This window comes from Drosophila montana, unplaced genomic scaffold, assembly GCF_035044405.1.
Source record: "Drosophila montana isolate Dmon_TW-CO22-7 unplaced genomic scaffold, ASM3504440v1 contig_3733_1, whole genome shotgun sequence".
NCBI lineage: Eukaryota > Metazoa > Arthropoda > Insecta > Diptera > Drosophilidae > Drosophila > Drosophila montana.
Genome location: NW_026998620.1, coordinates 9954310 through 9977916, shown reverse-complemented (window position 1 = coordinate 9977916; position 23607 = coordinate 9954310). Strand labels below are relative to the sequence as shown.

The 23607-nt window shown below is 43.0% G+C and overlaps 7 protein-coding genes across 9 annotated transcripts; 4 read left to right on the top strand and 3 right to left on the bottom strand.

The window, feature by feature from the left end:
- The first annotated feature begins 17 nt into the window (after nucleotides 1–17).
- On the top strand, nucleotides 18–1137 carry LOC135435873 (mitochondrial GTPase 1). The gene is made up of 2 exons (XM_064693109.1): nucleotides 18–261; nucleotides 324–1137. The coding sequence occupies exons 1-2, from the start codon at nucleotides 63–65 to the stop codon at nucleotides 1088–1090; spliced, it is 966 nt and encodes a 321-aa protein (XP_064549179.1). The 5' UTR covers nucleotides 18–62; the 3' UTR covers nucleotides 1091–1137.
- On the bottom strand, nucleotides 1118–2113 carry HP1c (Heterochromatin Protein 1c). Its single transcript, XM_064693115.1, has one exon. It carries the CDS (start codon nucleotides 1868–1870, stop codon nucleotides 1163–1165), a length of 708 nt encoding a protein of 235 aa, XP_064549185.1. The 5' UTR covers nucleotides 1871–2113; the 3' UTR covers nucleotides 1118–1162.
- Nucleotides 2114–2134: 21 nt separating this feature from the next.
- On the top strand, nucleotides 2135–4509 carry vret (vreteno). The gene is made up of 5 exons (XM_064693107.1): nucleotides 2135–2415; nucleotides 2481–2888; nucleotides 2944–3763; nucleotides 3826–4010; nucleotides 4069–4509. The coding sequence occupies exons 1-5, from the start codon at nucleotides 2135–2137 to the stop codon at nucleotides 4412–4414; spliced, it is 2040 nt and encodes a 679-aa protein (XP_064549177.1). The 3' UTR covers nucleotides 4415–4509.
- On the bottom strand, nucleotides 4424–6276 carry LOC135435872 (uncharacterized). 2 transcript variants are annotated; one of them, XM_064693108.1, is made up of 4 exons: nucleotides 5481–6275; nucleotides 4744–5367; nucleotides 4643–4690; nucleotides 4424–4585 (listed from the first exon to the last, which is right to left on the bottom strand). In XM_064693108.1, the coding sequence occupies exons 1-4, from the start codon at nucleotides 6183–6185 to the stop codon at nucleotides 4502–4504; spliced, it is 1461 nt and encodes a 486-aa protein (XP_064549178.1). In that variant the 5' UTR covers nucleotides 6186–6275; the 3' UTR covers nucleotides 4424–4501. The 2 variants fall into 2 exon arrangements, 1 of the variants encoding a protein (XP_064549178.1); XR_010437445.1 differs by lacking the exon at nucleotides 4424–4585 and having other exon boundaries at nucleotides 4744–4930; nucleotides 4993–5367; nucleotides 5481–6276.
- A 147-nt stretch (nucleotides 6277–6423) lies between these two features.
- Dcr-1 (Endoribonuclease Dcr-1) lies at nucleotides 6424–13901 on the top strand. Its single transcript, XM_064693105.1, has 6 exons — nucleotides 6424–7337; nucleotides 7420–8936; nucleotides 9087–9383; nucleotides 9516–11097; nucleotides 11160–13297; nucleotides 13363–13901. Exons 1-6 carry the CDS (start codon nucleotides 6533–6535, stop codon nucleotides 13771–13773), a joined length of 6750 nt encoding a protein of 2249 aa, XP_064549175.1. The 5' UTR covers nucleotides 6424–6532; the 3' UTR covers nucleotides 13774–13901.
- A 3744-nt stretch (nucleotides 13902–17645) lies between these two features.
- On the bottom strand, nucleotides 17646–21699 carry LOC135435874 (transmembrane protein 47). 2 transcript variants are annotated; one of them, XM_064693111.1, is made up of 7 exons: nucleotides 21542–21697; nucleotides 19281–19540; nucleotides 19110–19185; nucleotides 18867–19053; nucleotides 18655–18804; nucleotides 18518–18580; nucleotides 17646–18458 (listed from the first exon to the last, which is right to left on the bottom strand). In XM_064693111.1, the coding sequence occupies exons 3-7, from the start codon at nucleotides 19158–19160 to the stop codon at nucleotides 18298–18300; spliced, it is 612 nt and encodes a 203-aa protein (XP_064549181.1). In that variant the 5' UTR covers nucleotides 19161–19185; nucleotides 19281–19540; nucleotides 21542–21697; the 3' UTR covers nucleotides 17646–18297. The 2 variants fall into 2 exon arrangements, with proteins under 2 accessions (XP_064549181.1, XP_064549180.1); XM_064693110.1 differs by lacking the exon at nucleotides 19281–19540 and having other exon boundaries at nucleotides 21137–21699.
- Nucleotides 21700–21801: 102 nt separating this feature from the next.
- On the top strand, nucleotides 21802–23419 carry RNF220 (ring finger protein 220). The gene has a single exon (XM_064693112.1). The coding sequence runs from the start codon at nucleotides 22007–22009 to the stop codon at nucleotides 23207–23209; it is 1203 nt and encodes a 400-aa protein (XP_064549182.1). The 5' UTR covers nucleotides 21802–22006; the 3' UTR covers nucleotides 23210–23419.
- Nucleotides 23420–23607: the final 188 nt, after the last annotated feature.

Genomic DNA, 23607 nt, shown 5'->3' with positions numbered 1-23607 from the left:
AGTTTGATGGGCAACAGTTACGTCATATGTAATCAGCTGATATTGCCGCTCAAAACATTAACATGTCGCTGGCGAATCCTTTTCGTGCCGTATTTCGTCTACCAAGTCGAAATCAACGCGTCAATTGGTTTCCAGGCCACATGACCAAGGGCGTGCGACAAATACAACAGAAGCTACGCAGCGTCGATTGCATTGTTGAAGTACACGATGCCCGCATTCCTCTAGCAGGTCGGAATTCTCAATTCTTTGACACAATAACAGGTATACAAATGAGATTAGCTTTGTTTATACATATTTTACGGCAAAATTTGTTGTTTCCATAGGGAACGGCGTAAAACCACATATATTAGTCCTGAATAAGGTAGACCTCATAGGGACCAAGCAACAACGCGGTATCCTCAAGCAGCTACGAACACAGCAGCCCGAACTGAGAAACATTCTCTTCACTAACTGCAAAGATCAGCGGAATACCGGCGTATTGGACATACTGCCATTGGCAACTAAGTTGGTGGCAGAAAGTAGTAGATTCAATAGAGCACATAGTGCCGAGCACAACATTATGATTATTGGTGTGCCCAATGTGGGTAAGAGCAGCATAATCAACGTACTGCGAAATGTGCATCTCAAGAAACGCAGCGCGGCACGCGTCGGCGCCGAGGCCGGTATCACTCGAGCCGTCGGCGAGCGCATTAAAATCCAAGAACAGCCTTTGGTCTATATGATTGATACACCCGGCATACTGCAGCCGTCTGTTACCGACGACGAAATGGGCATGAAATTGGCACTGGTTGGCTGTGTACCCGATCACATCGTGGGCGAAGATCTGATAGCCGACTATCTGCTGTATTGGCTGAATAAACATAGGCGCTACGAGTACGTCGAAAAACTGGGTCTAACCTCCGGTCCCAGTGATAATATAAGCGCCGTTCTTGCAGAATATGCACAGCAGCAGGCGATGTTCCACCGTGTAAAGCAATACAATGGACAGGTGGAGGTGATGACAAATTTATTGGCCGCCGCGCGAAAATTTATCAGCTTCTTTCGCACTGGACAGCTGGGGTCTATTAATCTAGACGAAGAATGTACTTAGCATATTTAAATGGAGTTCCTTACAATATAGTTACAAAGTTTCTTTAATTTCTTGTCAAGTAAATCTCTGAAATCAATTATCGACCATTGGGACGTCAATGGCAATGTTACCCACGCCCGGTACGGGTATAGAGTAGGAAACACCAACATTGTCCATCTCAGTATCAGCCGCTTCTTCCTGCGGCACGGCCAACTCTATGGGTACTTGTTGTTTTGGTTCCACGACCGGTATCTGTTCTGTATCGACGTTGCATACGGTTGGCTCTACTGCATCCGTGGGTGCACTGCTGACAGCGTAGCCAGTTTGTGCCGCTACTGCACGCAATTCCTCTGGAACGCCTTGCATGCGCTTACTGATGTAGCCAGTGTAGGGTGCCATCTTCTGATAATATTCGATAAGCATCTGCGGATCCTTCTCCGATACCTGGCTGCTTGCCACTAAATCGAACTCGTCACAATATTGCCATCTGACGAGGTATTTGATTTCCCCGGTAACGTCGGTTGCGCCCATGATCTCAGCCAGTTCCAAACAACGCTCATAGCCGCGCGGCTTCTGTATTTCCTCACATTTCGGTTTCTTTTCGCCGCGCTTCTTAGATTTTGCTCGCGACTCCTCGAACTTTTGTATGAGAGCTGGGCATTCACAGTTTTCTTCCGGCTCCCAAGTATTGTCCCCGGATGGATAGCCGCGCCACTTAATAAAATACTCTACTTTTCCATCGGCAGTGATACGCTTGTCCACAATGCGCTCAACAACAAAATTCGGTTCGTTTTTTACCATTTCTATTGTAAATTGTTTGGTTTCGGATAATATTTATAAGCTTGTAAGTGTTGGCTAATGATGCAAATAATATCGATAGGTCGCGTTTTTCATACTGCTGTCTGTTTGCTGTTAACTAAAGGACTGTTCTGTTAAGCGCAGGATCTATCGATATTTTAAGTCGACCCTTTAAGAAATCTAAGCTCGTAATTTGTATGCATTTCCAAGTCGCGATTTTAAATTTTTTCCGGTTCGAAAAACCATTTATAAAGATAATAAATAATAATGGCCCAGTTTGAAAACGATTGGTCGGATTGGAATCCCCTAGCTGAGCATTATTTTGATGAGACTTCAAACAAATATGAAAGTGTCAACGAAGCACCTGCAAAAGATAATGGTAAACAGGATCGGATTACCAAACAAATGCAATATCCATACTTGGTTATTAAAAAGAAGAATCAATTTATTACATACAACATGTTGAGAAATTTCTTTGGCGACATTATTTATGACATTGAATTTCGCTCAGGATCACGTGTATTTTGTGTTTATTTTCATAATATTGGGTATGTTTTTTAAAAGTGAATTTTTGACTTTTGAACTGTGTGAATTTTTCGTTATCTTGAATAAGATCTCTTGAGGCGGCCTGGACAAAGATTCGTCAGTTTCCAAATATTATCTTTTGTGTCGAGGGTCGTTCTCAACAAAACGACACTTTTTTTCCCTGTCAACAAAACGAGGCTGAAGAAACTAAAATGCCCGAACCAGAACTAACTTCAAACGCCGTGGACTTGGAATCTCGCACTATTCAAGTATCAGCAAATCCAAACAAGCATCCGGAATTCTTTAAATCTCCCATAGTTATCAAAGCTGACTACACCGGCAAAAACTCTCTGCTGGCCGTAAACGATGTGAATCAACGTTATCTGAACGTTAAATATGAGTTTACGCTGGAGCGATGTGGAGCTTACGAATTCCAGAAGATTGTTGAAATAGATCAGGCCGTGCTTCACTATCGATCCGGCCGCTTAATAGTTACGTAGGTATTTGTAATAGGCAAACAAAAAGTTTAATATATTTCAATTGGTTTATAGACCTAACAACCAACAGGAATCTAAGGCGTGTAATGGTGAATCAAAGCTTCCGCAACTAGCAAAGAAGTGTTTAGCTTGCAGTTGCTACACTGACAACAGTTGCAAATTTTGCCGGATGCCCTTCTGCAATCCAGTGTGCTTTGATGCCCTAGCCGCTGCGCACAAGGAGAGCTGTGACAAGGGTAGGCCGCCCGTGATTGACGATACCATTACGACAAATATCACAAAGGTAAAGCTTCCGCCCTCCGGTAGCAACGTCAAAATCACTGCATTTGAGCAGACCAACGTATTGTACGTGCGCTCAGCTGAAATTGTCGCCGAGATTGCCTACTATAAAGTGCTCTCGGACGTCATGATGCGGGGCAAATTGGCGCCCAAGCTGACTCAGTTGCCGCAGTGCGGTCAGATTGTCATTTACAAATCCAGCATTCAAACTGTACGAGCTATGGTGCTTAATGTCGACAATCCGCAATTCATATATGTGGTATGTGTGGATTACGGCAACGTGGAGATCACAACGCTCGAATATCTGCACGAGTGCAGCACCTATTTGGCAGCATTGCCGCGCTATGCTGTGCCCGTGCTGCTGCGCCGCGTACCAAGGCGCTTCATGTGCCCCAATGTGCGTAGTATGTTGTACGAGCTGGACCACACCTACACATTTGTGCTGAAGTACTCGGAGCGTGAGTTTGACTTCGACAAGGGCATGCAACGCGTCGTTCTCATTGAAAGCGAACTAAATCGCAGCTTAAATGGATTGATTAAGACAATAGTAACTCCCGTGGAGCCATTGCTATCAGAAGTTGGATATAAAGAGGATGTAAGACAGGTCCAATAGATGCTTTCATCCAGTTTTGTCTAATTCTTTGCTTTGGATTTCAGTATTTGCAGCACGTGCATTTGCCAACTGGCAAAGGCCTTGACCTGGTCGTCATGGATAATACGTTCATCAAATTTGGTGTCATTCACTGCACTCTTTTGGATTATGCATACGAAATAACTCAGATGCAGCGCGACATTCAATTCTACGGTGAATCCGTTGCCAAATGCGCATTCTATGCTGCTCCGTAAGTCGACTTTGCATAGGCATCAAATATTTATTATATTTATTTTTATATTTTTTAGAAAGAACGATTTATGTATTGCAAAATACCAAGGCAAATGGTGCCGAGGCTTGTGCATGGAACTAGTGGGCGATGGTTACCCCAGCATCTTATTTATCGACTACGGAAATATTATCCCAATTCATGTTAATGATATTCGCCCATACCCTCCACAATTTATATTCCCCATATTAACTACCGAATACGATCTGCTGGGCGTGCCTGTTGATGTTACCGACGAGCAACTGGCACGTCTGGAAAAATATTTGGCAATTGGCGCCATTGTAAAGTGCGATGAGGTTATTTACAACAAACAGGATAATAATTACTCGCTGCGCATAGACGCTGTTCAGAACCTCATAGAGTAGAACAAAGCATTTATGTATGTAAATCTCGTTTTAATAAGTTTGCCATATTGCGATAACCAAAAAAATATGTTAACTAAATAAAATCTATTAAAGTATTTGAAGCTCTGGATCTTTATGCTGCTTGCTGAAGACGCATCTTAGGCTTGATAATTCATCACTGAAAAATGTGTCCTGCAAATTATAAATCAACTAAAATCAAATCAGGTTAAGACTAAGAACGTTGTATACCTTTAAAAATGCATCGCTGAAAGGTGGCTGCCATTGGCTCCAGCTTGTCTGTTAAGAGAAGAAAGTTTTAGCTAATATTTGACAAACTAACATTTACTCACATTCTGTAGAACTCTGAGCAGATGCTGTGTGTCCTCCTCACGCAGGTTTATCAAACCCATTAAGGAATCGCTCCTATTGACCAGTCCCAAGTGTTGCTGAAACTGTCGCTCCTCCAAGCAGTCAGCTGTGATTAGTGTATAAATTCGCATGTTCGCTGCCAATAAATGCCTCGCTGCAGCTCGTGCGCTATAATTATAGAGTATTACATATTTGCAGCCAGTTAGGCGCTCTTTTGGCAATTGGCTTGCCATTAGAAGGGCAACCATTGGTGCCTTTGCATCCTCCGTGCTGGGGGCATTGAAGCAGTTGGCTTGCAAGCCATCGGAAACTTGTATGTGTGGTATATCCCAGCATTGACAGTAGCCCTTGATGATGTCTAAGCAATTTTGACTATCTGCAACAATGGCACACTTCTCACCGCGCACTGCAACTAAATTGTCGAGTATTAAATGCACGAATTCAAATTTGGCACAGTCATAGAGACCCATTTCCTGCCAGGGCGGCAAATGTGGTACCAGTGCGTCAGTCACAATTGGTTGATTCTCGATGTGCTTCAGTAGCACAGGATGATCGCAAATTTGTTGAGCTACTTGAAGAATGTCAACCGACGCAGATGTTTGTTGCTATAAATTCAAAGTAAAATAAAACGATACCGATTAAAAATATATATATTTAAATATATAGATATTTCCTTTGTTGCGTTACACATGTCGTGACTTAATCTCTCGTGACTTACCATGCCTGAATCCCGACAATAATCGGCAAGCAGCTGCATTGTCTGATATTGAAGTTCCGCTGGTGCCAGCATGCAAATGTATTCGTCTAGCTGGAAAGGATCAGCTGCTGGGATGACACAACTTGAAATTTCGTTGAGGGATTTGAATTCGGGCAATCGCTTTGGCCTTTTCAAGATGTTCATCGGCCTTTGTGGTATGCCGCTGGTGTCATGGTGCCCGGCAACTTGACCAACAGATTCCTCTTGCTGGCGATACCAGTTTTCAATCTCTTCTTTCCGCTGCGTTATGCATTCGGCGGCGGTCGTTAGCTCCACTTGTATTTCAACGTCCCTCATGCCGATTTCTAGTAGAGCATCCTTTTGAATTTTTTCATGCTTAAAACACGTTAAGACGTCCATTACTTTGCCCGTTTCGTCTTTCAAGGTTGCCTTGGTTGCAGTCAACTCTAGAGTTCCATTGCCTGTCCAAGTTTTATGTTTTTTGTTGGACTGTTTGCGCCAGAGCACCAGGAAGATTCGCTTATCCGTAAGCGGATTCTCTCCTTCATTGTACTTTCGTGGCCTGAATCCTTTATAGCAACCTGCTGTTCCCCATTGCATTTCCAGGGGCTCAGCAGCGCTTTTGTCATATTTGACATTCAATTCAATAGCAGCAGCACCCATTTTGGCTGCTCTGCGTATTGATGGGGCCTGCGAACGGCGCATTAGACTTTTAAATGCAACGCCCAATGTCTAAGTTTTAAAATGTAAATAAATAATTTCAAATGGCCGCTGTGTTAACTTTCATTTAAAGCTAGTGATGAGTATGGGAGTGCATAAATATATGCGATTAGCTAAAATGTATCGATAAATCGACTCTGTTAACTTGCCATGGAGTCTGTTAAAGCAAACCGATATATCGTTAATATTCATCGAGTTGAAATTGGCACCAATTGACTTATCGATGATGCAAAAAAGCACCCGAGCCGGCGTTTCCACATTGTGGATTACCCACCAATTCCAGTTGTAGTGGAACTGCAGTTGACCCGGGTCTGTTGCATACAAATGTCAGCATGGCGTTCCATTGGTGCGACAACAACCTGCATACCACGGTATTCACGCCACGCGACTTTCAAGTGGAGCTTCTGGCGTCCGCCTTTGAGCGCAACACCATCATCTGCTTGGGCCATAGAAGCTCTAAGGAGTTTATAGCACTAAAGCTTTTGCAGGAGCTCTCCAGACCAGGACGTCGGAATGGTAAGGTGAGCGTGTACTTAAGCTCTCAGATTGATGCTGAGGCCACGTCCATGTACACGATGCTCACACACCTCACTGATCTCAAAGTGTGGCAGGAGCAGCCGGATCAGCATGTGCCGTCCAATCATTGCTGGGCCGACTACCATGTCAGCATACACAAACCAAGCACCTTCCTGTCGTTGCTGCAAGCTGGGGATCTGCTTCTAAGCAGTATTCAACTTATTGTGCTGGAGGATTGTCATGACAGCTCTGTGTATCGCAGCATTTTGCCCATTTTTGAGGAATTTATTCTGCCTGCAGAGCCATCCGATAGACCTCGAATATTGGGCCTAGCCGGCCCTTTGCATAGCGCCGACTGCGAATTGGAGGAACTGAATGCCATGCTAGATACATTGGAACAGCAAATGTTGTGTCGCATTGAGACGGCCAGTGACATTGTCACGGTGCTGAGGTACTGTGCCAAGCCGCATGAGTATATTGTGCAGTGTGCGCCCTTCGAGATGGATCAGCTTTCTCGCGTGATAGTCGATATTCTTACTACACATAAATCGTTCTTAGGTGATCATCGTTATGATCCCTTTGAGATCTATGGTACCGATCAGTTTATGGAGGACCTAAAGGGTATGTGTTAATGGACTTGCTCATGGTCAAGCCCCAAGCTAGTTCTTATTCAAACATAAGTTAATAATTTGAACTACTACAGATATTCCGGATCCGAAGTTGGACCCGATGAATGTGCTGGACGGCCTGCTTGCTGTGCTCCATGAAATGGGACCCTGGTGCACGCAACGGGCCGCTCTTCATTTCTACCAACGCAACGAAAAGCTCAAGGTCAAGACTCCACACGAACGCCACTATTTGCTCTTCTGCCTGGTGAACACAGCGCTTGTAGAAATCAATGCCCTCTGCGAGCAAACATTCCAAAAGCAAGTCATCGAAGATCCTCTTGGCACCATTGAGCGCTACTCAAGCCCTAAGGTGCGACGACTGCTGCGAGTGCTCCGCTGCTTTAAGCCAGCTGAAGCCCACACCCAGACGGATGGCTTGCGTAGGATGCGCCACCAGGTGGACCAAGCGGACTTTAATAAACTATCTCATGCTCTGAAAGCCAAGTGTCAAGTGATTGAACAGCTTGATGAACAGCATGGGACTACGCGTTCTATAGTTAATCATCTGCTGCATCTGATCCAACCAACAGATAAGGAACAACCGAAAACAAGTACCGAAGGGGCAGTTCCAGTAACTGCACCACTGCCCACAACAAAATCCAAATCCAACGCACAGCCACACACTAGAAGGCGGGCGCACACACGGCGGCACAATCGGCACCAGCACGATGCAAGCGAGACCCTTTGCGCACTTATCTATTGCAATGAAAACCACACGGCACGCGTACTGTTCGAACTCCTTGCGGAGTTGAGCAGACGCGACCCGGATCTCAAGTTCCTGCGCTGCCAGTACACCACGGATCGCGTGGCTGATCCCGCGACGGAGCCAAAAGAGGCTGAACAGGAGCACAGGCGGCAAGAAGACGTGCTCAAACGCTTCCGAATGCACGATTGCAATGTGCTAATTGGCACCTCGGTGCTGGAGGAGGGCATTGATGTGCCCAAGTGCAATCTGGTGGTGCGTTGGGATCCACCCACTACCTACCGCAGTTATGTGCAATGCAAGGGACGAGCGCGAGCCGCACCCGCCTACCACATAATGCTTGTGGCACCCAGCTATGATCCTACTGCAGCGGCGACTGATGATCCAGTGCAGCTAACCGATCAAAGTCATCGATTTATATGTGCCACGATTAGTGATACTGCTGAGCAGGAGGAGAGTGACTCGGATGACTCGGCATTGCCCAATTCCCTGGCCTCAGATCCTTATACTTTCGGCACAGCTCGTGGCACGGTCAAAATACTTAACCCGGAGGTGTTTAGCAATCAACCGCCGACCGCATCTGACATAAAGCTGCAGGAGATCCAGGATGAGGTACCGACAGTGCTGGATGGCGGCAACTCCAGTGATGACGCCATGAGCTTGACCAACACCACGCCCAGTGACAGATCCGCCGAGCGTAGACCGAAGCAGCGCTTCGAATGCGAACTCCTCGCAATGTCCGATAATGCCCTGTCCAACGCGGTCAACGTCTCCGTCGCGGCGGACACTCTGACCAGTACTACTCAGGCGCTAGTGCATCAAATGGCACAATATCGTGAAATCGAACAGGTAAACATTACGTATCCAATATTATCCCAGGTATTTAAAAAAGTTAAACAGATTACAAGACTCTTCATCAGGTCGACCGTATGAAAGCAGGGGGACAGGGTATCCCTAGTTGTGCTACATCTTGTCTTTAATAATGTGTTTGATTTATAGATGCTGCTATCGAAGTGCGCTAATACGGAGCCAGCCGAAGTGGAGCAACAACAAGCAGAGCGCTTCACCAGCTGCCTGGCCGCCTTTCAGCCCAGGCCGGAACTGTCGACGGGCGCCTCTGTAGATTTGAGTACTGCTATCGCGCTGGTCAACAAGTATTGCGCCCGCCTGCCCAGCGATACCTTCACCAAGCTAACTGCTCTGTGGCGCTGTGCGCGTTCCGTACGACATGGCGTTATCCTTTACCAGTACACGTTACGCCTGCCTATCAATTCACCACTGAAGCACGACATTGTTGTAAGTGTATGAGGTTTTATAGTATAATAAGTCTATCGTCTAGCATGTCCTATAAGGTAATGGGTATTTTAATTTTTCATTAAAAAATCATCAATTTTGCAACATTTCTGCTTAATTTTATTGCATTTGAAGGGTCTTCCAATGCCAACGCAAACACTGGCACGACGTCTGGCCGCATTCCAGGCCTGTGTGGAGTTGCATAAGATCGGGGAACTGGATGATCAGCTGCAACCCATTGGCAAGGAGGGCTTTCGCGCTCTGGAACCGGACTGGGAGTGCTTCGAACTGGAGCCGGAGGATGAGCATATAGTGCAACAAAACGATGAACCACGTCCAGGCACCACCAAAAGGCGCCAATACTATTATAAGCGCATTGCATCGGAATTCTGTGATTGTCGTCCAGTGGCCGGGGCTCCCTGCTATCTGTACTTTATTCAGTTAACACTGCAGTGTCCCATACCCGAGGAGCAAAACACTCGTGGTCGCAAGATTTATCCGCCGGAGGAGGCGCGGCAAGGCTTTGGCATATTAACACTGAAACGCATACCTAAGCTGAGCGCTTTTTCCATATTTACACGATCTGGCGAAGTAAAGGTCTCGCTGGAGCTCGCACGCGAGCGAGTTGTGCTAACCGAAGCGCAGATTAGCTGCATCAATGTCTTCCTTAATTATACGTTCACAAATGTGCTACGCCTGCAGAAGTTCCTCATGCTCTTCGATCCGGATTCAACAGAAAATTGTGTGTTCATTGTGCCAACGGTAAGAACGGAGCAGGACAGCCGACTTATAGATTGGCAATTTCTGGAGCTGATACAAGCAACTGGGAACCTGATGCCTCAGCCAGTGCCGGATGGAGAACGGCAAGCGCAGCCCTTTGAGGCTCAACGTTTTCAAGATGCTGTCGTCATGCCCTGGTACCGAAACCAGGATCAACCGCAGTACTTCTATGTTGCAGAGATCTGTCCTCATTTATCGCCGCTCAGCTGCTTTCCGGGCGACAATTATCGCACCTTCAAGCATTATTATCTGGTTAAATATGGTCTCACCATACAGAATGCGGCACAGCCGCTGCTCGACGTGGATCACACGAGTGCGCGTTTAAATTTTCTAACGCCACGTTACGTAAATCGTAAGGGCGTGGCACTGCCAACCAGTTCGGAGGAAACGAAGCGTGCCAAGCGGGAAAATCTTGAACAGAAGCAGATTCTAGTGCCTGAACTGTGCACAGTACATCCGTTTCCGGCGTCCCTATGGCGCACGGCAGTTTGCCTACCCTGTATCCTATACCGCATCAACGGTCTGCTGCTGGCAGACGATATTCGGAAACAGGTCTCTGCCGATCTTGGCCTGGGGCGACAACAGATTGACGATGAGCAATTTGAGTGGCCCATGCTAGACTTTGGCTGGAGCCTGTCAGAGGTGTTGAAAAAATCACGCGAATCTAAGCAAAAGCCGGACAGCATGGAGGCTATCAACAAAGCCGTTGATGATTCTGCGCAACAGACGGTGGCTGAGCCGAGCATTGAGAAGGCCACCAAGAGCGCTAATGAGCTAGTTATTGAAGGCGAAGAACAATTGGGCAATACGGATGACTTCATCGAGATTGGCACCTGGTCCAATGACATGGCTGATGACATTGCCAGTTACTCAGATGGCGATGAGGATGAGGAGGATGAGGACTTTCTGCCTGTGCTACCCGCGAATGTGAAGTTCTGTAAGTGTGCAAGATTATCTTATTCCGTCAACCGATTTACTTAGTATTGACTTCACTTGCAGGCGACCAACAGACGCGCTACGGCTCGCCCACTTTCTGGGATGTGAGCAAGAGCAGCGGATTTAATCAGTCAGCAGCGCCTGGACGGAAGCGAACAGGAAAGCCGAATGGTGGGTCTGGAATTGGCAATGCTGCAAAAGAAGAGGGAAAACCCAATTACGCCTTCTACGACTCGGACAACTCACTTAGCTCTAGCTATGATGATGAGGAGCATGTGGGACCGATTTACCAATACACCTCGGAAGATGATGATACGGATGACATCGTTGCCGGTCGCATTGAGTTCACCTCAAAGAACGAGGCGGAGACCATCGAAACAGCGCAAGAGATGGAAAAGCGCCAGAAGCAGCTGTCCATTATACAAGCCACCAATGCCAACGAACGCCAATACCAGCAGACAAAGAATCTTCTCATCGGCTACAATTTCGAGCAGGCAGAGCACAGAAGCAGTATCAACTACGAACAGTCCATTGTGCGCTTCAAATCAGAGATTGAGAGCTGCGGCATGTTGGTACCACACGGCGAAGAACTGGTGCTACAGCGCACTGAAGTTAGCGCAACGAAAGCTGACAAGGATGGGTCAACTTTGCAGCTGGAACTGCTAAAAGAGTTTTTGCCATACGTGCCGGAGGAGGAAATGCTGGCCAAGCTCGCCAGCAAACCGTCACTTCAGCTCTCCGACTTGGTTGAGCTAAACACAACGTGGCTGCAGCAGCACAAGCATGAAATTTACAACGTAATGGGCTGTGGCGATAGCTTTGATAACTACAACGATCACCACCGACTGAACTTAGACAATAAACAGCTTAGACTGGAGTATCAACAAGAGTTGGTAAGAAATTCGGATTGCACTGCACATCGAACTGCAAAGCAAATAACGGGCAGGCCTGAGGGCGCCTTCAGATTTGATCATCAGCCGGAGCTAGTGGGACATCCTGGACCAAGCCCTAGCATCATTTTGCAGGCTCTCACAATGTCCAATGCCAACGATGGCATCAATCTGGAGCGCCTGGAGACAATAGGTGATTCGTTCCTTAAATACGCCATCACCACATACCTGTACATCACCTATGAGAATGTGCACGAGGGCAAGCTAAGCCATCTGCGCTCCAAACAGGTGGCCAATCTCAATCTGTATCGGCTGGGGCGACGCAAGCGACTGGGCGAGTATATGATTGCCACAAAATTTGAGCCGCATGACAATTGGCTGCCGCCGTGCTACTATGTGCCCAAGGAGTTAGAGAAGGCGTTGATTGAGGCTAAAATACCAACGCAGCATTGGAAACTGGTCGATCTGCTGGATATCAAGAATTTAAGCAGCGTGCAAATCTGCGAGATGGTGCGTGAAAAGGCTGAGTCGTTGGGTCTGGCCGGCAACGTGGACCAACCCGCAGCTGCGCAACAGCTGGCACAGAACGCAAACCTAGACGACTCCAACGAGACGACCGATTTCAGTTGCTTCATTCCGTACAATCTGGTTTCGCAGCACAGCATACCAGACAAATCCATAGCCGATTGTGTGGAGGCGCTTATTGGCGCCTATCTAATCGAGTGTGGGCCGCGCGGAGCGCTACTCTTCATGGCTTGGCTGGGAGTCCGTGTGCTGCCCTACAAAGTGAAGCCAACAGCAGCAGCCATTGACCAACGTTTGCCAGGCAGCACCAAGCCAGATGCGAACAACATGATAACAGTATATGGGGATTGGCCAACGCCGCGCAGTCCGCTTCTGCATTTTGCACCCAATGCTAACGCCGAGCTGGAGCACTTGCTAAGTGGGTTTGAGGAGTTCGAGACCAACCTAGGCTATACATTTAGCGATCGTTCCTATTTACTGCAGGCCATGACGCATGCCAGTTACACGCCCAACCGTCTGACTGATTGCTATCAGCGTCTCGAATTTCTGGGCGATGCCGTATTGGACTATTTGATAACACGACATCTATATGAAGATCCACGCCAACACTCGCCAGGTGCTTTAACCGATCTGCGATCGGCGCTAGTGAATAATACGATATTCGCGTCATTGGCCGTGCGGCATGGCTTCCATAAGTATTTTCGCCATCTGTCACCTGGACTAAACGATGTCATCGATCGCTTTGTGCGCATTCAGCAGGAAAATGGACATAGCATAAGTGAAGAGGTAAGAAGTTTAACGGAGTCCACAACAGTCGTATATCACGATTATAGTTTCGGATATCGTTACAGTACTATTTGCTTTCTGAGGAGGAGTGCGATGATGCTGAGGATGTTGAGGTACCCAAGGCTTTAGGTGATGTATTCGAATCAATTGCCGGTGCCATTTTTCTCGACTCGAATATGTCGCTAGATGTGGTGTGGCAGGTCTATAGCAATATGATGAAGCCCGAGATCGAGCAATTTAGCAATTCTGTGCCAAAATCACCCATACGAGAGCTGCTCGAACTGGAACCGGAGACGGCCAAGTTCGGAAAGCCCGAGAAGTTGGCCGATGGTCGTCGCGTACGCGTCACTGTTGATGTCTTCTGCAAGGGCACATTCCGTGGCATTGGACGCAACTACCGGATAGCCAAATGTACAGCTGCCAAATGTGCACTGCGACAGCTGAAGAAGCAGGGCCTGATAGCCAAAAAAGACTAGAGATATGGCGCTGTGTTGTGAATAACTTTAGTTATAGGTACCCACAATGTACATATATACTGCATAAATGCTCCAATAATAATAATAATAATAATATTTTAAATAAAAAATGCTGCAAAATTGCAAAATCTTTTCTGTTTTTCAAACTATCTTGAGCAAACTCGGAAATTGCCATCTTCTCTACTATCCTACATAGATACAACCCCATTCTTACCTGCCATAAAAGCTTTTTTATAGAAATTCGTCTATAAATTGATTTAAACAATGGCGAGCCGAAGTTAAGATTTCATTCGTGGTTTTAATACCCTAGCAGTGGGTATTATATTTTGTCGTGAAATGTGTAACGCATATAAGGAGACATCTCCGACCCTATAAAGTATATATATTCGTGATCAGTATCAACAGCCGAGTCGATATAGCCATGTCCGTCTGCCTGTTTCTATGCGAACTAGTCTCTCAGTCTAAAAGCTATCTTTATGAAACTTTGCAGAAGTCCCTCTTTCTGTTGCACGAAGTACATATGTCGGAACCAGCTGGATCGGACCACTGCCATAGGAACGATCGATCGAAAATAGGTTCTTGTATGAAAAACATATTTGTTTATCAAGATATCTTGACCAAGCATTCCTCGTATATATGAAAAATTCTATCAACATCGGACCACTTTATCATATAGCTGCCATAGGAACGATCGGTCGAAAATTAAGTTAAGTTGTATGAAAATTTTTTTGTTATTCAAGATATCTTGACCATACTCGGCGTTAACTATTTTCACTGTTCATCTTAGATACGGGCAAAGCCCTATGAGCATTATGGAAAGGTTGGGTCTGCAAGGGTACTAAATCTTCGGCGTGCCGAAGATAGCCCTTCTTTCTCGTTTGTTAAACCCTTGTAGAGTGTATTATAATTTTGTCATGAAAAAGCTCATAAAGCATATATACTCTTGATCAGCATCAACTGCCCACTTGATACAGCCATGTCCGTCTGTCGGCACTTTTAAGTTACACTATGTTCCTTATATATTTGCAAAATGCTATTAACAATGCACCATGCTATCATATAGTTATTGAGTTATTGTTTGAAAAACCCTGAATGTAATCTGATTCATGGCGCGTTGAGGCCGTCAAACATGTTGTTAATGGATAACCGACGTGTCTTGAAAATTTCTGATTTTGCATCCGTACAGGCTACCACGAACACAAACATTGGAACCACTGTTCGCTGTACTGCACCAGAGGCTAGTATGCTTACCTTTCGGTAAAAATCTATTGACCCAACCTTTTCATTTGCAGGTGTGCGTTGGTATGGCTTATAAGTTTTACAGTGATGTTTACAGCCTTGCAGTTGTATTATGGGAAATGTTGTCGCGCCAAAAGCCTTACGAAAATATTTCGAATTCCTTAACAATCGTTCAACTCGTGCAATCAGGTATATACTTGTGTGTAAGCAAATGTTACTCCTGCCAATGACCATTGCTAATGCAGGGAACGACCAGCATTCGATAAGATCGAAATGGACTATCCCAATTGAAACACTAATGACCAACAGCTGGAAACCCGAGCCCGAGGATCGTCCAACCATAACACATTTTGTTGAAACCTGTACAAAATGTTTTGAGGAGCATGGAGTTGTTGCCGCCCAGATAAGTATTTAACTGGGGAAAAAATAGAAAACCTTGCCAACCAAGGCTGCAAACCGGTTGACTCTTGGATGTCCAATTCATTAACAATTAACCGAAACCTAAATCAGATTCGTTGGACCCTAAAACTAAACTAAACCATATTAATGTCATATTTGTTTGCTATTTGAAAATATTATTTCAAAATTTTTTGATATTGCCCTAACGATTGCTTCAGTACTCTAAAAATGATTCATGTAATTGATTAAATTTTTAGTAAAAATATGCAAATATAATTAATTTAATAAGTTTAATAGCTCTACTGAAAAATTGAACGAACTTAGATGAACTCAGGTTCCAACCCAAACATGGGTTCACAGTTTTGAAAAACCTTTTTTACGAACCGAACATTAAATGGTTATTTAGTTATTAATGTGAGCCGAAACACTGAAAATATTTGCTGGGCTGCGGTGGCTGCCATGTTGCCAAGAAAAATTAATGCCAAAGTCAAATCTTCATATTGGATGTAATTAAAGTTCCTTTAAATTAGTGGGTTATGTATTTTGTTGGTACACATTTGAATAGATTTTGATTATGGAATGAGAACTAAATCTAGTTTTCATAAACATATGCATGCATATTGGTAAACGATAATTAGTAATCGAAACAAACAAAAACTTTTGTTTACTTTCATTTGATGAGAACTGAACTTTTGGGCCAAAGTATTTACATTATAACCGAGTTAATCACATGAGTGGGTATAGCAAATTTGTAAGAGATATTCGACGTTCTTGATAACTGTCAATATTAGCAAATACATACATAAGTCATAATTATCATATAAGTATGTGGCTAAGTGAATATTATTGAATATACGATCACTGGCAATCAATTTGATACGTTCTCTTTTTGTTACTTGCCATATGTACTATTTTTATCAATGATTCATAAAAGTTGTAATGATTGAACATATATTGATTCGTATTTGTTTTTGATTTGTTAATAATGTGTGGAAAAACTAAAACGTTTTATTTTAGTTTCTATGTGTGTTTATGTTATTTAATAGCTAATTTTTGTTTTCATTCGCTTTGCAATAAAAAATTGTAACGTTTCTTAAAAGTTCACATTTGAGTATACTATATAATTGTTTCGTTAGTTACATATTTTGAATTTGTGTTTTTTAATAATAGTTGCATACGTTAACCTTACTTAATAATAGTTTAGTTAATTAAAATTGTTTGGTATAATTGTTAATTTCATACTCGTTATTAATTGTTCTGGTTTCTCTTTTCGCTTTTCCTTTTTCCTTTTTCACCGCACGTTCCTGCCTACGATTTGTTCAATGTCTTCTTTATATATGAATGTTAATGCACGTGTATTTATCTTTGTATTGTTGTAATTTACGTCTCGTTTAACTTTATTGCTGGCATTTGCTGCATTTTTGTTTAATTTTTACCTAAAACTGTTATTGTTTTTAATTGCTTTGTCAATTGTCGTTTTTGGAGAACGGAAACGAAATGCAACTAAAGAACGTTTGGAAAATTACGGTGAGCTTGTAATTATGATTGCGAATGATTATGACAATGATTAATGATAAAACACAGTTCGAAAGAGAAGGAAACTATGTTGAACAAGCCAAAAAGTTAAAGCAAATCCTAATAACTCATATCAAATTATAAATAGTTGTACATATTTGTATTTAACAAAAAATTCAATTGTATACTTTAACAAAAGTTGTCAGAAACGAGTTTATTATATTTGATATGTAAGTATAGCATAAAACACAATTCAAATGTACAATTATAAATTAAAATGTAAAAATAAATTAAGCTGCGGTTACAATTGTGCTCTAAAAAAACAAGCTGCCAAATTAATTGTGTTAAAAATATTGCATATACGATATTAACTTAAAAAAATATTTAAAGTGAACTGAGTGGTAGACGGGACGGTTTAAGTATTATACAAAAGGTGAGTGGCTAAAATACAAAAATATGTATATTCGAGTACATTGGGTATTTAGGGAGCACTGACACACAACACAATACAAGTGAAACAAACTCATTTTATATATATCAAAATTTAAAAAAAAAAATGGGCCTGGCAATGCCTTTTCAAACTGTTTACTTGAGGATAATTGTTGAACGAAAATAATTAAAGTTCACATACATTTTGTTTCGATGTAGTATTGTCGAAATATTTGTTTCGTTTTGGGAGTATGGATCGATTATAGTAAGGTTACATACATACATATCTGGAAGGATTACATGTGTAAACGACTATGAATTTCTATGATAATTTTCTAGGTATACGACTGGTATGTAGCTGAATAGTTTTTTTTTTTAAATATATGTTTTATATGAGTACATTTAGTACAATTTTGTTGTGCTTTCGTCACATTTATGCCAAAGAGCAGACTAAATATTACAATTTTGTAAAACTCGCTGACACAAATTGCAATTATACATATATCATTATGTTGTTATATAGGTAGGTAGGTAGATAGATTGGACACGATTTGGTGTATATATTTCTTTATATGTCAGATGCGGCGTATGTGTATGTGTGTTTTGGAAAATTACCTTTCAGTATGGGGAAACTTATGAAGAAAAAAAAAAGAAAATAAAAAAACAAGTCTTATTTAACTAACACCCAGTACTGTGGGGAGAAGAAAGTCAAGTCGTTCTGGTTTCATTTTTGGCTTAAATTGGTTGATGATGGACGTAATCAGAAGTCTAACTAAAGTTTTTGACGAAAATTACTATTTTGATCGAGTTCTTTGTTTTTGAGTCTTGAGTCAAATTGAAATTTGTATACGTCTGTGAGTGTCTCTGTGTGTGAGTGTGTGTGTATTGGTTGCTAGATGCTTATGTCTAAAGAACGACGTCAGGCAGGTCGTGCGGCCTTGCCTAGGCGCGCATTTGGTTTTCATGTACAATTTTTCTCTCCTTATAGTAGATCTCCTCAGATTCTTTGTCGCATAGCAACAGAACCACGGCGCCAAATAAGAAAATTGCTGCGCCCCAGCCAACGCCATAGGCCCAGCCAAACTCCCAAACGCGTCGATTCGCTGCAGGAAATACAAATTTGAAATTAACTTCATATCTTCCAGTAAGTGTACCTGCTTACCCATTGTGAGTTCGCCTGCAAAGCACACTGGATAGACAATCAGAGCGGACAGCACGGCCAATACTGTAATAGGAGGCAATCGTAACAATTATGAGTATTTAGTTAAATTAGGATTGGGTAAACAGTGTGACACCTACATGAAACGAGCATTACTAGCACTGCTATTCTATAAAATTTATATTTAAGATTATGATTCTGCGACTTAAGGCCCAGTCCAGTCAGCACTGTGGCTATGACGTCCGTTATCAATGTGATAATACAAAGCGCAGCGGTTGCCTTGATGTAGCCTACATATAATATAGTTGCTTAAAACATTGATTCGATCATGATATTGTTTACAGCTAAATACCAATATCGCGGGTCCAATAGCAGCCTGGTGGATCCTGTATATTGAATGGCAGCGGCGGCATTGAATCGTCCTCAATACAATGCACAAATAGACCCTGCCGCCAGCCAGCAGCCATTAGCCAATCCGTGGAGGCCAATGCCATAACCATCAATACCACCACTATGACTCCGCATATAAATGCAATCACCTGCGGATTTATATTTGGATTATTGAGCAGTGATCTCTGAGAGCAACAATACGCACCTTGAGGGGCCTTGTGATTGTAATAGTTTCAATTGTCGTTGTCGGCGCCATTTTGTCCGCTTCTGGACGTAGTACACTGTTGTTTTTAATAATAAAGTATAAAGGTATATATAATATATGTGTGTAGGTGTGTTAAATCTAATTAATTATGTACATGATGGACCAACTTACCTTATAAACTAATTAGGCAAAACGTCTGCCCACGCAAAATACTAAATTGGAATGCGTTTCAAATGCGATTTTTATTTGATTATGTTTTTTGGTTAGTTTGCTAATGGTGTATATAAGGGAGTAACGATAAACTCTGGCTTGGAATATATAACAAAATGATTCAATTGGCGTTTATTGCTTAATTCTTAGCGCACAGCGACTGCGGCAAATTGTTCAAATGCGTTTTCAATTCAAAATGCTGGCGGCAGCCTTTTCAACATCTGTGTGTTTGTTAAAACGGATTGCATGGAGGAGAAATAGAATTGGTAACATTTTCAATTAGTGCAGCTTGTAGCTGATAACACAATGAAAATAAATCAAAATAAAACAAAAGCCAAAAACATACATACAAGCGCATACAAATCAGCTGTGAAAACAAAATAGCAGCAGCTCATGCAAAAACAACATACACAAGCATCCAAGTATTGGGATTGGGGAAGGGGAAGGGGCTGATCAAAATTGTCCGAACCATCGAAATGCGATTGGAACTTGCCAAAGTCAGTGCCGATTCTTGCTACCCTACAATGAATTTATTTAATTCATTCCGCCTAAGGACATTAGACTTCAATGTTTGGGTTTCTTCCGGTGACAAAAGTTATAAAAAGTTCTTCTTTTATTAATGTAATTTAATAACAATTTTGATTAACCAAATTTTGAGTTAATTATTAAGTCAATTTTCCGCTAACATATCTGTATTAAAATAAACCCATGGTATATTTGACGACTAAATACTTTAGATAGCCATATATTTCTAATTATTTAGTTTTTGTCAATATATAAACTTTTTCGTTCAGAGATCACTTTACAGTTTTCAATATAAAATACGGTGCATAAACTCGATTACAGATTATTGCATATTATAAAAAGTTATTTATTAAAAATTAATAATAATAATGACTTATCGTTTTAAATGACTCTTTTTGGAGATTTGAATTCTTATATATGCAGACAATATTACTCATATAAAATAGGTTGGATTTTCCTTTGGGTTTTCTTTTCATTGACAATGCACAGCTGCCAAATGGGTGGAAAACCTCCGACATTACAGTTATAATCTTGACTGCGTCGATGACAACAAAGGGAAACCAAATAAAACCAAGTGAGGCAGGTCCTCAGATAAAGAGGCGGTTCGTGGAAGCAGCCGTAAAACTGCAAGCAACTCGATGCACATTGCATTAATTATGCAAAAGGAAATGACAAGAAAGCGTACTGGAAAAGTTTCAACTAACAAACCGTGCTCTTGGGCAGACAATCGGAATGAACTGGAAACCGTGTGTGTTCGCTCAAAAGAGATTTTACTGTACACATATGTTTACGTCCGTGTCATGTGTACAGAAACAACAGACATTTAAGGAAATGCTATGGTATAGACAGGAGGGGGTGTGGATGGGGTGGCAACTGTGAGCGGGCGGTAGTTGTACTGTACTAGACAAAGAAATATTTGGCCAAAGAAATATTTTGCGATTCTGTTGCACAGACGGGGGCCAGACAGAGGCGATGTCTGCTCTATTTTTAGCCGAACATTGAGAGAATCAAAATATTTGCATATACAAGAGCATTGCTGAGCATGTGCGTTGGACATGGCAACAGGATCGACATGTAATGAGTATTAAAATGACAACGAAAAAAATAAAACACACAAGCAAACGAAACTGGGACAGCACAAAAATCGACAATAACAACAACTATTGCGGCGAGATTAAGGGTGGAACGGAACCAAAACAAAAATGCAGAAAAAATACGGGTTGTCGTTGTTGTTGTGTTTGTTATTATTGACACCATTGTTGATGTTGTCGTCGTTGTCGTTTGCTAAATACCTTTCCTTGTAATAGTCCAAAGTAACCGATTCGGAATCAAATTCTGAGTAATCAGGCAGCGATTCGGCATCAAAGGAGCTCATTCCGCTCAATGTGTAATTGGGTATGACGTTCATTTGATTGCCATAGATGCTAATGTTGCTATGTTGCTGTTGTTGTTGTGCGTGTTGCTTTTCCGTTTTTGATATTTCCGACATTTTGCTATTGTTAAATAACGTTACAATATCTATACAATCACACACACACACACTCGCACGCACACAGTCGGTTTTTGGAAAATTTTATTTCTGACACAGATATGGGAAAATAATGCACTGCTATTTTCTCTATTCTGTTTTCCCAGCTTTTCACTTTCGTCTGCTGCGAAAATATGGCGTTATCGCTGAGGAAGCAACTCTCACTTACGCGTTTTGCTTTGTGGGAAGCGCTCAGCTATTGCATTTTACATTTTCATCAATTTTTTACGTGTATTTTTTTATATTAAACATAAACAAAATAATAAAAATAATTATTTGCAGAGGGGTTGACAATCACTAAGATGTTTGTACAGCCCGTTTAGTATTTTTTAGGTCGTCATTGATTCTAGCCAGGTGGCAAGGTGCCACAAGCTGTGCGATAGTCACGAGTAGATCGATATTAATTCGATAAGCGGACGATACTTGTGTTGCTTACATCTCTACATCGGCGTCGCGTTTGTTGTTCTCTTTATTTAGTTCGTTCGGTCGGAAAACTACGTTTAAATCTGAGTTTATAAACGAAATCCAAGCGAAAAACACCACAAAAACAGTGCCTACTGTGGTGCATTGCCTCACGCCCAGGTGGCCAACTATTATTTTGCTTGCAAAATACCTAGAGGCAGGCCTTCTTGACATGGCAACTGACACTGTGCCCAACACTGAAAACTTTAATATCGCCAACGGTGAGGAAGATGTTATATGCCCTAGCTGCGATGCGAAAATTAAACGCAGCCAGGTTGCCGATCACTGCCAGATTGAAATGGAGCGTTTGCACGGCATGCAGCTGCGTTCAACACAGACGGCTGCGGCCACTCCTGCTCATGCTTCTACCACAACAACAGCTCAAACGCAGTCAGCTGCTGCCGCTGCTGAGGGGGGCGGCCAGCGCAAGCCGTGGAGTGTGTTCCAGCGTGTGCAACGCAACCGTCAAGCACGGCAGCGACAACGCACACGCAAACGACCCACAACACCGCCACCAGCACCTGCGCCACCGCCAGTAACAGTTGCTGCTGCTGCGCCTAGCCAAGCCGCTGAAACCACCTGCAGCTGTCCCGTGTGCAACAGAAACTTCCCACAGGTTGAGATACAGGAGCATGTTAACCAGTGCCTGCGCTCCAATGGACGCAACGGTGAACGGCATTCCAGCGATGATGATGACGACAGCGATGAATACGAGGAATACGAGTGGGCGGGACAGAAGCGCATCCGCGTATCGACGCTCGTCCAGGGCGGCTATAGGGCGCTGAATCTGGGACAGACCATCAAGTACAATGGTGGGCAGCAGGCAGCCAACGATGATGAGGACGATGTCAATGTGGATGAGGATGACACGCACATCTATGGACCGACACAATATGGCGAAGCAGACGTAATACCGCTGGACAATGAAGATGGCACTGGAGAGGGGGTTTCCGAGACGGACGTTACCAGCTATGTGCGAAGGCTGATATCATCCAATGAGACTCCCAAAACCAGCATCAGCGTCAATAATGCCCGCGAATTGACTGAAGAAATAAATGAGGCGGCCAGCCAGGCACCGTCCACATCTGGACAGCAACCCGCTCCAGCGGCATCCACTTCGCGTAGCAGCAGCAGTGGCACATCGGCGCAGATCATCGAATCCTTGAAGGCACGTCTGCGTCTCTACGAGAAACAGGCGCAGAGCAAGCTCAAGTGTTTGATTTGCATTGACGATTATAAAAATCCCGCCATCTCAGTGTCCTGCTGGCATGTTCACTGTGAGCAGTGCTGGCTGCAAACGTTGGGCGCGCGCAAGCTTTGTCCGCAATGTAATTCCATAACCACGCCAAAAGATTTGAGACGCATTTACCTATAAATGGGATTCTAGTTGTATACTCTGCCAACAACTATGATGATTTGTTATAATGTTTGCAAAGTAGCTTATTATAAACATATTGAATTTAGTTTTATTTCACAAATTATATTATTTATACAGATAACAAGGAATACAGCTATGATTATCATACGTGACATAACAATAAGCATTATGTAACTTAAAATAAACAATTACAGCATTATTCTTAAATATGTTTTGAGTTTGCAAGTGTTTCCTGGAAGTCTTTTAAAATGACAGCTAAACGCGCGCCAATACAACTATTGTCATCGATTATTCTCTAATAGCATCGAGTGGTATTAAATATATCGAAAAAAAATATATATTTAAAAAAAAAATATCGTCGAAACGATGTTAATATCGATGATAGTCAGTATCGG

What these genes read in the sequence shown, in the direction of transcription:
- HP1c (XM_064693115.1), bottom strand. Translation starts at nt 1,870, where the DNA reads ATGGTAAAAAACGAACCGAATTTTGTTGTTGAGCGCATTGTGGACAAG.
- RNF220 (XM_064693112.1), top strand. Translation starts at nt 22,007, where the DNA reads ATGGCAACTGACACTGTGCCCAACACTGAAAACTTTAATATCGCCAAC.
- LOC135435873 (XM_064693109.1), top strand. Translation starts at nt 63, where the DNA reads ATGTCGCTGGCGAATCCTTTTCGTGCCGTATTTCGTCTACCAAGTCGA. An exon ending in ATTCTTTGACACAATAACAG is followed by an intron (nt 262 to 323) that starts GTATACAAATGA and finishes TTGTTTCCATAG; the next exon opens with GGAACGGCGTAAAACCACAT.
- vret (XM_064693107.1), top strand. Translation starts at nt 2,135, where the DNA reads ATGGCCCAGTTTGAAAACGATTGGTCGGATTGGAATCCCCTAGCTGAG. An exon ending in GTTTATTTTCATAATATTGG is followed by an intron (nt 2,416 to 2,480) that starts GTATGTTTTTTA and finishes ATCTTGAATAAG; the next exon opens with ATCTCTTGAGGCGGCCTGGA. An exon ending in AAGTTGGATATAAAGAGGAT is followed by an intron (nt 3,764 to 3,825) that starts GTAAGACAGGTC and finishes TTTGGATTTCAG; the next exon opens with TATTTGCAGCACGTGCATTT.
- LOC135435872 (XM_064693108.1), bottom strand. Translation starts at nt 6,185, where the DNA reads ATGCGCCGTTCGCAGGCCCCATCAATACGCAGAGCAGCCAAAATGGGT. An exon ending in TGCTCAGAGTTCTACAGAAT is followed by an intron (nt 4,691 to 4,743) that starts GTGAGTAAATGT and finishes TTCTCTTAACAG; the next exon opens with ACAAGCTGGAGCCAATGGCA. An exon ending in TCAGCGATGCATTTTTAAAG is followed by an intron (nt 4,586 to 4,642) that starts GTATACAACGTT and finishes TATAATTTGCAG; the next exon opens with GACACATTTTTCAGTGATGA.
- LOC135435874 (XM_064693110.1), bottom strand. Translation starts at nt 21,333, where the DNA reads ATGTCGGAAATATCAAAAACGGAAAAGCAACACGCACAACAACAACAG. An exon ending in CAATCACAAGGCCCCTCAAG is followed by an intron (nt 19,054 to 19,109) that starts GTGCGTATTGTT and finishes ATAAATCCGCAG; the next exon opens with GTGATTGCATTTATATGCGG. An exon ending in CTATTGGACCCGCGATATTG is followed by an intron (nt 18,805 to 18,866) that starts GTATTTAGCTGT and finishes TATTATATGTAG; the next exon opens with GCTACATCAAGGCAACCGCT.
- Dcr-1 (XM_064693105.1), top strand. Translation starts at nt 6,533, where the DNA reads ATGGCGTTCCATTGGTGCGACAACAACCTGCATACCACGGTATTCACG. An exon ending in CACTGAAGCACGACATTGTT is followed by an intron (nt 9,384 to 9,515) that starts GTAAGTGTATGA and finishes TTGCATTTGAAG; the next exon opens with GGTCTTCCAATGCCAACGCA. An exon ending in GACATAGCATAAGTGAAGAG is followed by an intron (nt 13,298 to 13,362) that starts GTAAGAAGTTTA and finishes ATATCGTTACAG; the next exon opens with TACTATTTGCTTTCTGAGGA.